This window comes from Lacerta agilis, chromosome 6 (assembly GCF_009819535.1).
Source record: "Lacerta agilis isolate rLacAgi1 chromosome 6, rLacAgi1.pri, whole genome shotgun sequence".
In the NCBI taxonomy this organism is placed as follows: Eukaryota; Metazoa; Chordata; class Lepidosauria; order Squamata; family Lacertidae; genus Lacerta; species Lacerta agilis.
Genome location: NC_046317.1, coordinates 30,923,105 through 30,935,623, shown reverse-complemented (window position 1 = coordinate 30,935,623; position 12,519 = coordinate 30,923,105). Strand labels below are relative to the sequence as shown.

The following is a 12,519-nucleotide window of genomic DNA, read 5'->3' as shown; positions in this document are numbered from 1 at the left end:
TACCGTTTTCTCCATAGTAGAATTCTTCCTTTTTAGTCATATTGCTGCTTCCAACTCTAGCAATGTACAACTACAAGGACTTTTCAGGAAGAACAGTTTGTACAGTGAGCTTATGTCCACAAAATACTATGTAACCAGGTTTAAAAATAAGACTACTGTAATTGAATGGCACAACCTCATCCAATAAGAATCAGCTCACAATGGGGGTGGGACTTACTACTAAAAGAAAACTGATATCAACCAGTGCCAACATACGACTGCTGCTATAAATGTCACTCCCTTAGAGAACCACCTCTTTTCCAAAGTACACAAATACACACACAGAACCCTATTCAAATCACCGAAGGTTGGGAAGCAGCATTGCCTGGTAGTGTTCCGAACTGTTGCAAATCCTTTTGTAACTCACCAACTGTTTTCTTTGTCTTTGCTTTTTGTGTGTGTCTCTCCCCACCCCTTCAAAACTTGTATATTCTTTGCATGTGTGTACAGATTGCATTGCATTCATTGCAGTGGTATAAATATATCCCACACAGTCTGCTTTGTGTATTATTCAAATATTTATTTAAATATGCTAACAGCTGCAATCTCATGTTGCCTTTGCGTTAGCTGCTAAGAGGCTTTTAAATGCAAGTTAACCACGGGGTTGAGATTCTAGTTTTCTGTGCAAACTTGAACATTTTTAGAGTTTTATTAATTTCAGGGAAGTTTTGAAGCCGTTTTATTCACCTTGATTAATTAAATACCACTAGTATATCACGTTGAAATCCTGTAGCAACACTGTGCAAACAAAAACAGTGTTGCAAGCAGCATAGCTGGTGTAAAGGGTTTTGAGGGTAATACCCACATTCAGGATGTAAACTTTAGACAATTGTTTAAAAATATTTCATATATTTAACTTTTTTGTATCATTTTGTCTGTATCATTTGGTGCCCAACATTTCCGGCAAGTGTGTTTATAAATCAAGTTCAGCAATGACACTAAAGTAAGCAATGCAGTCCACAAGGTTGACATCGTGCGAGTTAATTGCATGCAAGATGCGATTGTATTTTATATCCTTTTTTAACACTGGTTTTTGAGTACTGTAGCATTGCTATTTTAATGCAGTCTGAAAAGTCACAATTAAATGTTGCAGAAATGTCGAAATGCTCTTGTTCACTGTTCCAGTCAGTGAGCGATGTTCTCCGCCAGGACACTCCATTATATTCTCATCTCACCCAGCTTCCCATTCACCTCCCAGGAGTTAGCTTGTACTGTATTCAGTAGCCGCTGTGCATGCTCAGAAATCATTGTAGTGCTCTTGGGGATTCCCCTTTAAGAATCTTTCTAAAGTTTTTTTTTTGTACTCTTATAACCTTTGGAGTTCCTGCATGCCTGCTGACAACTCCCTCTTTTGCATTAATATTACAGAGAAACCAGTAGGAGAACACTTCAATCTCCCAGGACATTCTATAAAAGATCTCAAAGTAGCTGTCTTAATACAAAGAAATTTCAGAAATAGACTGGAAAGAGAAGTGGCTGAATTGCAACTAATCACCAAACTTAAAACCATGGAGAAACCTGGTCTGAACAAAGACATTGGATTCTTATCTCATTATAGATAACAAAGCTATCTTTAGCCATCTCACCCCTTGCCTTTCCCTGCAAGACTAATTGCAGCCGTTAAGAGTCATCAACAGGTTTTCCACACCTATCAGCTGATCACCCATTCCCACCACCCTTCTGAGTAATACCCCTCCCCACTCCCTCACTATATTTAAGGATCTGGTGACTTCTGTTTCAGTGTATCTGAAGAAGTGTGCATGCACACGAAAGCTCATACCAAGAACAAACTCAGTTGGTCTCTAAGGTGCTACTGGAAAGAATTTTCTACATTGTTTCCATTAATATTACTGTTTGGCTATATGGGCAACATCACTCACAACTGAGCCTCAGAAATAAAGGGAATGATGAACTGATTTCACCAAGCAGAATGCAGTTGACTGAACTGTTAAAAATTATATTTTATCATTCTGTTTTATTGAATAGTTATAATAATACTTTTGGATGTGTTGTTATGGCTAATACAATACATTGGAACCAATGATGAATGGATGGATGTTTAGAAATGGGGTATGGATGTCTATTTTTATACTACTACTCTGCTTCCTAACTGCATGCTTCAAATGCTTTGGTTCAAAGCTTTTCAATGCTTTTGGTTTCTTTACTGCAAGTCTGGCAGGCCTCTATGCCTAGGAATGTGACCTTTCATTAAGAGATTTAAATACATTTCTGCATATATTCAACCATTCCTTTTCCATTATACTTTTCACCATTGCTTTTGATAATTATTCATGTACACATACTAACACTAAACTGGAATGCCTGAAAGCTAGAAAAATGCCTTTTCTCACAATCTTCTTTGTATAATAGCTATTGGCTGCACTGACTTCGAACTACCTGCTCCATACACTGAGGTGGCTGGTGGTTGTATGCACTGGCTTTTTACATGCTGTTGCGAGAACCTTTTCCAGTGCGTGGTTATCAGTGTAGGGAGTTACATGCAGCATGTGTGATAATGTCTGCTGCTTGCTTGGCTAGAGAAATATAGGTGGGAGAGGGAGAGCAGAAACCTCTGGCTTGTGTTTGGCTGGAATGTAGCCTAATAAGAGTCATATTACTATTGGGGAGCCAGCATGGTGTAGTGGTTAAGAGCGGTGGACTCATAATCTGAACCAGGTTCCTTTCCCCACTCCTTCACTTGCAGCTGCTGGGTGACCTTAGGCTAGTCACACTTCTCTGAAGTCTCTCAGCCTCACTCACCTCACAGAGTGTTTGTTGTGGGGGAGGAAGGCAAAGGAGATTGTTAGCCGCTTTGAGACTCCTTAAGGCAGTCATCCCCAAACTCGGCCCTCCAGATGTTTTCAGACTACAGTTCCCATCATCCCTTACCACTGGTCCTGTTAGCTAGGGATGATGGGAGTTGTAGTCCCAAAACATACATCTGGGCGGCCGAGTTTGGGGATGCCTGTCTAAGGGGAGTAAAAAACAGGATATCAAGTCCAAATTCTTCTTCTTCTTCTTCTTCTTCTTCTTCTTCTTCTTCTTCATATCTGCTGGCCCTGTCCCCCACTGGGATATGGGTTCTTAGGCTGAAAAGGGGCTTTCTAGCCTTATGATATGGACTTGTCAGATTCAATATAGGGCAAGTCTTATTAGCTCTGCATTGTCGTCAAAGGAAAATGGTTTAGCTGGAGTAGTTCTTTCAGCATAGCCATTAACTGTAATAAAACCCTCTCCCATATTGGGTCTGGCAAGGCCTAGGTATGCACTTTATTTTTATTTTTATTTTTATCCCATCCTTTCCAACAGGCTCAGAACTAGTTATCAACAAAAAAAGAACATAAATTCCATCTCTTTGAAATATGTGGATTAAGACATATAAAATATATACACAAGGGAAGCTGAGGCTCATACTCTGTTTTACTCTTGAGCAAAAAGCATGTACTGCGAACAAAAGAATGACAAATACTATGACATAATTTAAAATACACTGCAGCTACTTGAAGCTTTCAGAATTTCCGACCTTGTCTTTCATATTCATCCTTCGTTATCTTCTTTTAAATATGTACTGCACTTGACTAACATTTTGGCATGCAGTGCCCTGGGAGCTGCATTGTTTTGACATCTGCCAAATACCAGATAACCAGAAGACCAGTTAGTGAACTTGGCTGCAACACACTCAGAATGGTAGACCTGAACAATACTGTAGAATAATATATAATACAACCGAACTAAATGATGCTAACGGGCTAAGACTGACCTGGTTGCCTAAGTCTAGGGCAAATAATGATGAAAAATATCTCATACTGTCACTCCCCGGATGAACTGAATTGAACTAGAAGCAGTCTCCATGTAATATAAAACCCTAACATTGGGGAAGTTGTAAACAATCAGTGCGTTATTGGGAATTTTATAACTGAAATATTGAGCTATGTAACAGATCGTCTCTGCCTACATGCCTAATGAATGCTGCCATTTTGCCGTTTTTAAAGGGATAATATTCTGTTACTGTACCTATTGTATCACCATCACCACATTTTACAATGTTAAGTACTGTGTGAGAGACTCCCATTATAAGAGGAAACCTCTGCTTTATACAAACCACAATGTCTTGTTTCTCTGCCTCTTTAGTAAGCTTTTAGAGAACAAAATGAATGAAGCAGGGATGCCAACTCACAGCACAAAACTCTTAATAGCCTTCCCGTTCTCAAAATCTGCCCTGACAAATCCTGGTTTTCAATAACATGCCACACATAATGTTTTGCCTGCTGTCAAATAATATCCACCATTAAAAGGGCGTCATAATAAGACATACATCATGCATTTTAAAGCACAGATAAGCACTGACTTGAAATGTTACCTATTAACCAAACAAACCACAATTAATTCTGTTTATTTCCTATAATTTGTCAGTTGTGGCTTCTTCCGTCAGTTGTCAATTCAGCAGTGTGGTCTAGCAAAGGTGGGTAATGAGGATTTTGCACAAACACAAAATATATTTTTTTATGTAACTTTCACCCATAAGAGGTTTCAAAAGCATGCTCAAATTGATTTCAACTGGTTGTTTTTAGTGATATTTTACCAACCTAGTTTTCACATTTTTACTTGTTTATTATTATTATTATTATTATTATTATTATTATTATTACTATTACTATTACTATTACTACTACTATTACTGCTTTATTGTTGTACTTTATTATATTTAATTTATATTATTATTATTGCTAGCTGCCTTAAGCAACGTTTGATGTAAGGGTGGGGTTCAATTTTAATAAGCAATTAAAAAAATAATCATCATCTAATTCCTTGGCTGCAGTTTTTGGATGCTGGCAATCTATTGCCGCATCTAGTGAGAATGAACATTTTATACCTCTTCAGTTACTAAAGAGGAAAGGGGAAATTTCTGCTTCAGATTTTCAGCTTTTGTTGTATAAAACTGGGGTGTACCCTGGGGTTAGGTAGGTTTCTCCCTACCAAGGGTACAGGCCCAGAGAGGTGCCTCTCCACTCTGGCTCGAAGTGGCTAAGAGCCTGTCTGTCCATCTGCATGCTCCCTGGACTACTCTCATATCAGAAAGAAGACATTTCTAAATAACTTTTTTTTTTACAGTTTAACTAATATTTAAAATGTCCTATTGCTTAAAATGAACACACACACAGGATATACAGCACTGTATGTGCACAAGTTGAGAAAGCTTTATTATAAGATCTGCCTAAAGACACGGTCCCTATACAAAACCTTGGATTCAACTCGGTTGTTTGGTGCTGATAACACCAAGGTTGCAGGTTTGATCCCCATGTGGGGGAGCTGCAAATTCCTGCAGTGCAGGGGGTTGGACTAGATGACCCTCAGGGTCCCTTCCAACTCTACGATTCTATGATTCTGTGTGTTTAAACCAGTATTTAGTATTTTTTAAAAATCGGTGCGCTGTTACATTTATACTTTTGCTTTCATAAGATCGATTTGAATTCTATATTTGTAGAATACAACACTATTTAACTACTTCTTTAAAAGTTCATTAAAAAGAGCAGCAAGATTTGTTATAGAAAGAAAAGTGCAGTGCCTAATTAGGCACTTCAGTACTTGCTTTATAATCCCACATGCCCTGCGGTTGCTTTGCATTCAGAATCCTTAAACAGGTCCTTTTAAAACTGTGATCTAATATAAAATAATTAACATCTTTGCTTGTTGGGAGATACATTATTAATGCATATATAACACATATAAGCTATTACAAAGACACACACACGCACACACACGCACCCCAACAGAGATTGGTACTATAACTAAAAGATGGCTGGTGAATTTAGCAAGAGAGCAAGAAATAGACGAGCGCTTGAAAACTGGAGGGGGGTGAAGCAAGAAGAAAGTCTGGCTGGAATGAGATGTTTGCGTGGCACTAAAAAGGGAACAGATAACAGAAGCATTGGTGGAGAAAAAGAAATAGAAGCATACTTGGATCATGGGGCAAGACAACACATTGGTTATATTGGGTCATTAGACCTTTTGACTGGAATGATTCAGAAGTTAATCTGTTTAGCTAATAAAGCTGCAGGTTCCTTTGGACTCAGGTGCCTCAGCATGTCCTGCTGAGGCAATGACATGCTTCCGCAAAACTCTACAGCAGGGATCGCCAACCCAGTGTGTGCAGGTGCCCACAAAGGCCTTCTTTGGTGTGCCCCAGATAAATCATAACCCCTAGGTTCCCAGTTCTCATTTAAAAAGACAAAGTTTCTAGCATTTTTAGAACCTGAGATATGAGGCAAAACATACAGATACCATTCTTCTCAATTTTTGTGTGTGCAGAACTAGCCCATAGTAGAACTAGTATCTGAAGAAGTGTGCATGCACACGAAAGCTCATACCAAGAACAAACTTAGTTGGTCTCTAAGGTGCTACTGGAAGGAATTTTTTATTTTGTTTTAGCCCATACATGGAGATGGAGAGGTATGTTTGTGGTGTATGTTTGCAAGCAGGGGTTGAAAAGGAAATATGTTTGTATGAATATGTGTGTGTGGCTTGTGAGAAAGAAAGGAACAGACATAGTTGGGCTGAGGGATATATTTATCTGTGGCCTGTATATGTGAAATGAACATGTGCATTAGGGCAAGAGAGCAACCAGCAATGACTGTAGGCTATTTGGCCCCCTCCCATGACAGGTATGTTTTTTATGCCACAACCCCACAGAAGTGATGTCACTGGTGCCCACAACACTTTCTCAAAATTAACATGTGCCTTGCTGCTCCAAACACTTGGCAGCCCTTACTCTACGGAATATCCAGGGTGGGTGAATGGCAGTTCCTGTGAAGAGACAAATGAAAGTGTACATATTTTTGGAATGAGTGCAGATATATTTAAATATTCTCTGACTTAAATTAGATTGATATCAGCTGTTTCGTGAGACAGAATTTGTTGTAAATAATAATAATAATAATAATAATAATAATAATAATAATAATAATAATAATAATAATAATAATAATAATATATTTATACCCCGCCCATCTGGCTGGGTTTCCCCAGCCACTCTGGGCGGCTTCCAACAGAATGTTAAAATACAATAATCATTGTTCGCCTTTGTACAATTACCAGTACGGTGCAAAGAAATGTAAAGATGTTTCAGTGTCAAGCTAATTCCGCCTAACTGTGAAAACAAGCACTTCCTTCCCCATTTTTCCAGCAGGCAATTTACATAATGCAATATATTGAGGTTAAGTTTTCACATCAACACCAGCCTCTTTGCAATTCCTACAATTCAAGGACCGCACGGTGTTGCCCCCCCCCCCCGCCGCCCCAGGCACTGAGGCATCATTATAATGGGAACAACCTGCTCCTTCAGTTGCATAATGGCAATCACGTTTGAATAAATCTCACTTAGCAATTAAAACAATCAGAGAGCAATGCCGTCTCATCTACTCACTTAAAAGAGGAAAAGCAATATTCGACTACAATAGTACGAGCAGAAATATATACAGTATGTCAATAAAATATGCCAATACAGAAATAAATCAGAATTAGTTGTGTTATCCTCTAAGTCTATGCTTCCTTAACCTATCTGTTTCTCAAACAGAAGTCCATTAATCTATTTGGCAAAACACTTCTGAAAATGAGTGATATTTCAAAACCATTTTATGATACCACCTTGGGAAGGGGGGGTAGTTGTTCCAAATTAGGGTGTTGGGGGAGGGGGCAAAGCTGCAAGTAGTTCTATGGATCCTCTGAGTCACATGGCCACTCTCTTTTCTCCCAACACACATTAAGTCAGTGTTTTTCAACCTTTTTTGGGCAAAGGCACACTTGTTTCATGAAAAAAATCACGAGGAACACCACCATTAGAAAATGTTTAAAAAATTAACTCTGTGCCTATATTGACTATATATAAAGTAATTTTTCAATTTTTCCCACGGCACACCAGGCAACATCTCGCGGCACACTAGTGTGCCGTGGAACAGTGGTTGAAAAACACTGCATTAAGTGGCTCACAAGCTATTATTCATGTGACAGTGATTGCAATTCACCAATTTGTCTTCTGGCTTTTTAATGCTTCCTAGTTTGAATTGTGATGAGATTTTAATAACTGGAAATCACTTTGGGGTTCTTTTTAATATTGGAAAGATGATATATTTTATGAATAAATTAAAAATATGGCACAATTATTTGTGTTCATGCTACAGTGCGATTAAAAGGAGAAATGGACCCTTCTCTTTTGCTCTCCATATAGAATATATTTCTATACAGAAGCCTGCTTCTACATACAGATCTTCAGGGTGCTTTTCTTGTAGAAAAAAGGTGTTGGTGCTGCGTACCCTTGAGGTACGCAGGTGGCGCTGTGCTCTAAACCACCGAGCCCCTTGGGTTTGCCGATCAGAAGGTCGGCAGTTTGAATCAGCGCAAGGGGGGTGAGCTCCTGTTGCTCTGTCCAAGCTATTTCTGTGTGCTCTGGCACTCACCACTGCCCTCTGTGCGCCAGAAGCAGTTTAGTCATGCTGGCCACATGACATAGAAAGCTGTCCGTGGCCAAATGCCGGCTCCCTTGGCCTGAAAAGCGAGATGGGCACCGCACCCCATAGTCACCTTTGACTGGATTTAACCATCCAGAAGTCCTTTATCTTTTACCTTTCCCTTTATCATATTAGGCCTTGGCATCAATACACAGATGGAGCTATCAGAGAAATACTTCAGAGTCCTATAATTTGATCCAGTATTAATATTTTAATATCTTCCTAGTTGATTATGAATATCTTATTTACCTTTGCATATTTTCTTAACCAAGTCTGAAATCCTATACCCTTATACCTGGGAGGAAGTCCGACTGAACACAACGGGACTTGAGTAGACACATTCTTTTTTTTCTTTTTTAGACCAGTGTAAGTTGAAAAGCACTAGCACTTTTGGGTGAATGTTGATGAACTTCTGAATATGTATGATTATTTGCGTCAATATATACTTATCTGAGTAGTCAAAACATATTCACTTTAAAGGTAAAGGTACGCCTGACGGTTAGGTCCAGTCGTGGATGACTCTGGAGTTGCGGCGCTCATCTCAATCTATAGGCTGAGGGAGCCAGCGTTTGTCCACAGACAGCTTCCAGGTCATGTGGACCGCATGACTAAGCCGCTTCTGGCGAACCAGAGCAGCACACAGAAACACCTTTTACCTTCCCGCCGGAGCGGTTCCTATTTATCTACTTGCACTTTGACGTGCTTTCGGACTGCTAGGTGGGCAGGAGCTGAGACCAAATAACGGGAGCTCACCCCGTCGCGGGGATTCAAACCACCAACCTTTTGATCGGCAAGCCCTAGGCTCTGTGGTTTAGACCACAGCATCACCCCCGTCCCTATATATTCACTTTATGCACATTAATTTTAAAAAAATACGGATATATGGATATGAAAAACTGGTGTTGAGCTAGTTGCCACTGTAATTGTTTGTCATTTTGATTGCTAGATGTTCTTTCTATATTCTACTAGACTTTTATAATGACTTGGGGGTGAAGAAGGAGATTCTCTTTTTTTACCTTGATCCTGCTTGTTGAGCTATTATGTCAGGGATGCTGTGTAAAATTAGCCTTGCGAAATGACAGGAGATATAAATGACGTATAAACGTCTGATGTAGAATGATTATAATTATCATTTGTACCTTAATACGCAGTAATGCAAGTCAGTCATGTTTAATTTTCCAGAATGATTACATTTCCACTTCACAAGAGAGGAAGTTAAATGACCTGCATGGTCCTCACATTTTATCCCCTCCACCCAGCCACTATTTGTTATGATTGGTCTCAAGAAAGAAAAGGAAAAGCTCCAGAAGTCTATCTGTGTTAGTGTTTGGGAGCAGAAGAAAATTTCAAATATGCAGATAAATTATTCTCTCATAAAATCCAGACTCTAATGTCAACTCTGAATTGTTGAATCTTACACTACCAGTGTCCAACAAGGAATGTACCCACAATTCCTGAAAGGAATTTTTCCTCCTCCACCTCTTCTGCTGTTTGTTTACTTTCAGTAGGTCCTCTTCTGTTTTTCCTTGGCTAATAAAGGCAGTGTTTGGATTTTATTCATTCATACTACTTTTACATACTAGCCCACGGTAGCATCAGGTTGTTCATATTCAGTATGAAAAGACACATAATTTCTTTAGGGATAACTGACTAAAACATTCTTAAATATTTATTAAATGAATTTAGAAAACAAATGCATGAAATGAAGGATCTGAGTGTTCCAGTAATGCTAGGATTCTCTCATACTTAACTATGGGCCACTTTTTGGTAACATACACTGAAATAAATGTTACTAAGAACTCTGGCCGTTCTTAGTAACAGTTATTTCAGTGTACTTTTTGGTAACAGGCATATGAAGGTCAAAGTACATGATGCACATAGGAAGTTGCCTTATATCAAATCATACCATTGGGCCATCAAGTTCAGTATTGTTTACATGGCAATAACCCTCTGAGGTTTGGGATCAGGGGACTTTCCCAGCCACAGTGGGAGATGCCAAGGATTAAACCGGGGCTTTTCTGCATGTTAAGCAGATGTTCTACCACTGAGCTATGGCCCAACGTTTGCCAAACTTGGGTCTCCAGCTGCTTTTGGACTACAATTCCCATCATCTCTGACCACTGCTCTTGCTACGTAGGGATAATAGGGGTCGTACTCTGTTCCCCCGCTTGTCATGCATAGTGTGAAGCTGTTCACAGTTGTTGTTGTTTTCCTTCACTTACAGCCATGGGAGGAGGGAGAACTGTTATCAGGAATGCAACCCAGGGGAAAGAGAGGTTTGTCACTATTCCAAAAAGTTAAACAGCTTTGTATAACTAACACAATGAAAGCAACGCATAACTAACATAATTAATAGATTCATAGTTATATCTTTTTCTTTTCTTTTCTTTTCTTTTCTTTTCTTTTTTTACTTCCTTGATGAGATAAAATATTTATAGCTGCACTATGGCTATAGTATTTCCAAACCCTCAGGCTACAAAGGATGTACCAAATGAAACTGCATGGAGCTGCATACATTATATTAAGTTCTTGTCCTAGTTGTAAATATGAAATGTTAAATCATTCTACATTTTGCTGTCCGTTCAATCTCCTTTACAAAAGAAGTGTGTGAGGGTGGGGGGGGAGAAAGAAACTGAGGAAATATTGTCATTCTCTGTCTTTGCTTATGGGGGTTTAATATAACAAGTATGAAAAGAGCTTCAGTGTGGAGAACAGAATTACCAATAGGAGTTTCTTCAATCTGTTCCAAGTTTAGGTTCAATAATATTCTAACTACATGGTAGTGAAGGGCAGTGGTATTCACTGTGAAATCAATGAATAGAGGAAATGTTTGCAGATCGGCACATAAAATTAAAGATGCTACCAGTATAAAAATTCCTTATGCTTTAAGTTCTAAAAGCCAGATACAAGTTCTTATACACACGCCAGCAAATATTCGCTTCCAACAGAGACTTTAGTTGTCTCCTTTGTGCCATCCATTCTTCTTCTAGGACCATTACTCTTCCTTCTAGTTAGCTCCCTCAGTTCCTCTTCAGTAACACACCAATGATAATGCTATGGGGGGGGATAATATAATGTAGGGCAGGTGTGCCAACTTAAATAAAATATTGGGGGGAGAGGGAGGTTAGCCCCGCCCCACATAATCGATCACATGACGAGGCACATGAGCACCATTTGTTGTTTTCTTCATTCTCTATTTTAGATGTTAAAGGGCATGGGGCTGTCTATTCCTGCCTATGTAACTCTGTAATGAGCCGTGCACACTCATGGTACTCAACAAATATCAAAATACAGCAAAGAACATGGCAATCCGAAGTTCTTTGTAAAGCAAGGGTGGGAAACCTGTGGACTACGGCTTCCATCATCCCTGACCACTGGCCGTGCTGTCTGGCGCTGGTGTGAGTTCGAGTCTTAATAGCTTCAAACAATAGTCAAACAATCCTCACCCTTGGGTTGATCAAAATTACCTGGCATCCACTATCTGACAGACACAGCTTTGTGAAGAAAGGATTCAAAACTGAAACCTGCCAATAGGATATGTGTCTGTCACGATGTCAGGGAATGGAATGAAGAGGCAGAGGAATGGTGGGGATCTCCTGGATCTGAAGGGAGGAGAGAGACAGTATTGAAGTGCAGCCAAGCTATGTAGCAAGCAGCCAAGATATGCTGAGTTAAGAGAAGTAAGGGAGGGGAGAAAGCAGTCATCGAACACTTCTATAGACATCATAGGGCAGGCACGTCCAACAGGTAGATCGTGATCTACTGGTAGACCACTGGACGTCTGTTGTAGATCACTGGCTCCCCCCAAAGAACCTCAACAACTTTTACCTGTACCCCAAAAAGGTGGTAGATCACTGCCAGTTTTTAACTCTGTGCGTAGATCACAGCCTCTTGGGAGTTGGCCACCCCTGGCATAGGGGATCCTCCGTCCCCTAGGAAGTGACAGACATTGAGTGTACAAGAACAACGTACGCAG

At 39.6% G+C, this 12,519-nt stretch overlaps 1 protein-coding gene across 5 annotated transcripts in view; it reads right to left on the bottom strand.

Moving 5' to 3' along the window:
* The window catches only part of SLC44A5 (solute carrier family 44 member 5), a 155,924-nt gene that overhangs the window by 84,805 nt on the left and 58,600 nt on the right, over positions 1-12,519 (bottom strand). Inside the window, exon 1 of one of the 5 annotated variants that reach the window (XM_033151797.1) lies at positions 4-112. The exons of 3 other annotated variants lie outside the window; for them this stretch is intronic. In XM_033151797.1, coding sequence (XP_033007688.1) covers positions 4-15 — 12 coding nt within the window. In that variant the 5' untranslated portion in view covers positions 16-112. Of the gene's footprint in view, positions 1-3; positions 113-12,519 lie in introns of those variants that run through there. One more of the 5 variants, XM_033151795.1, reaches the window with a different exon arrangement.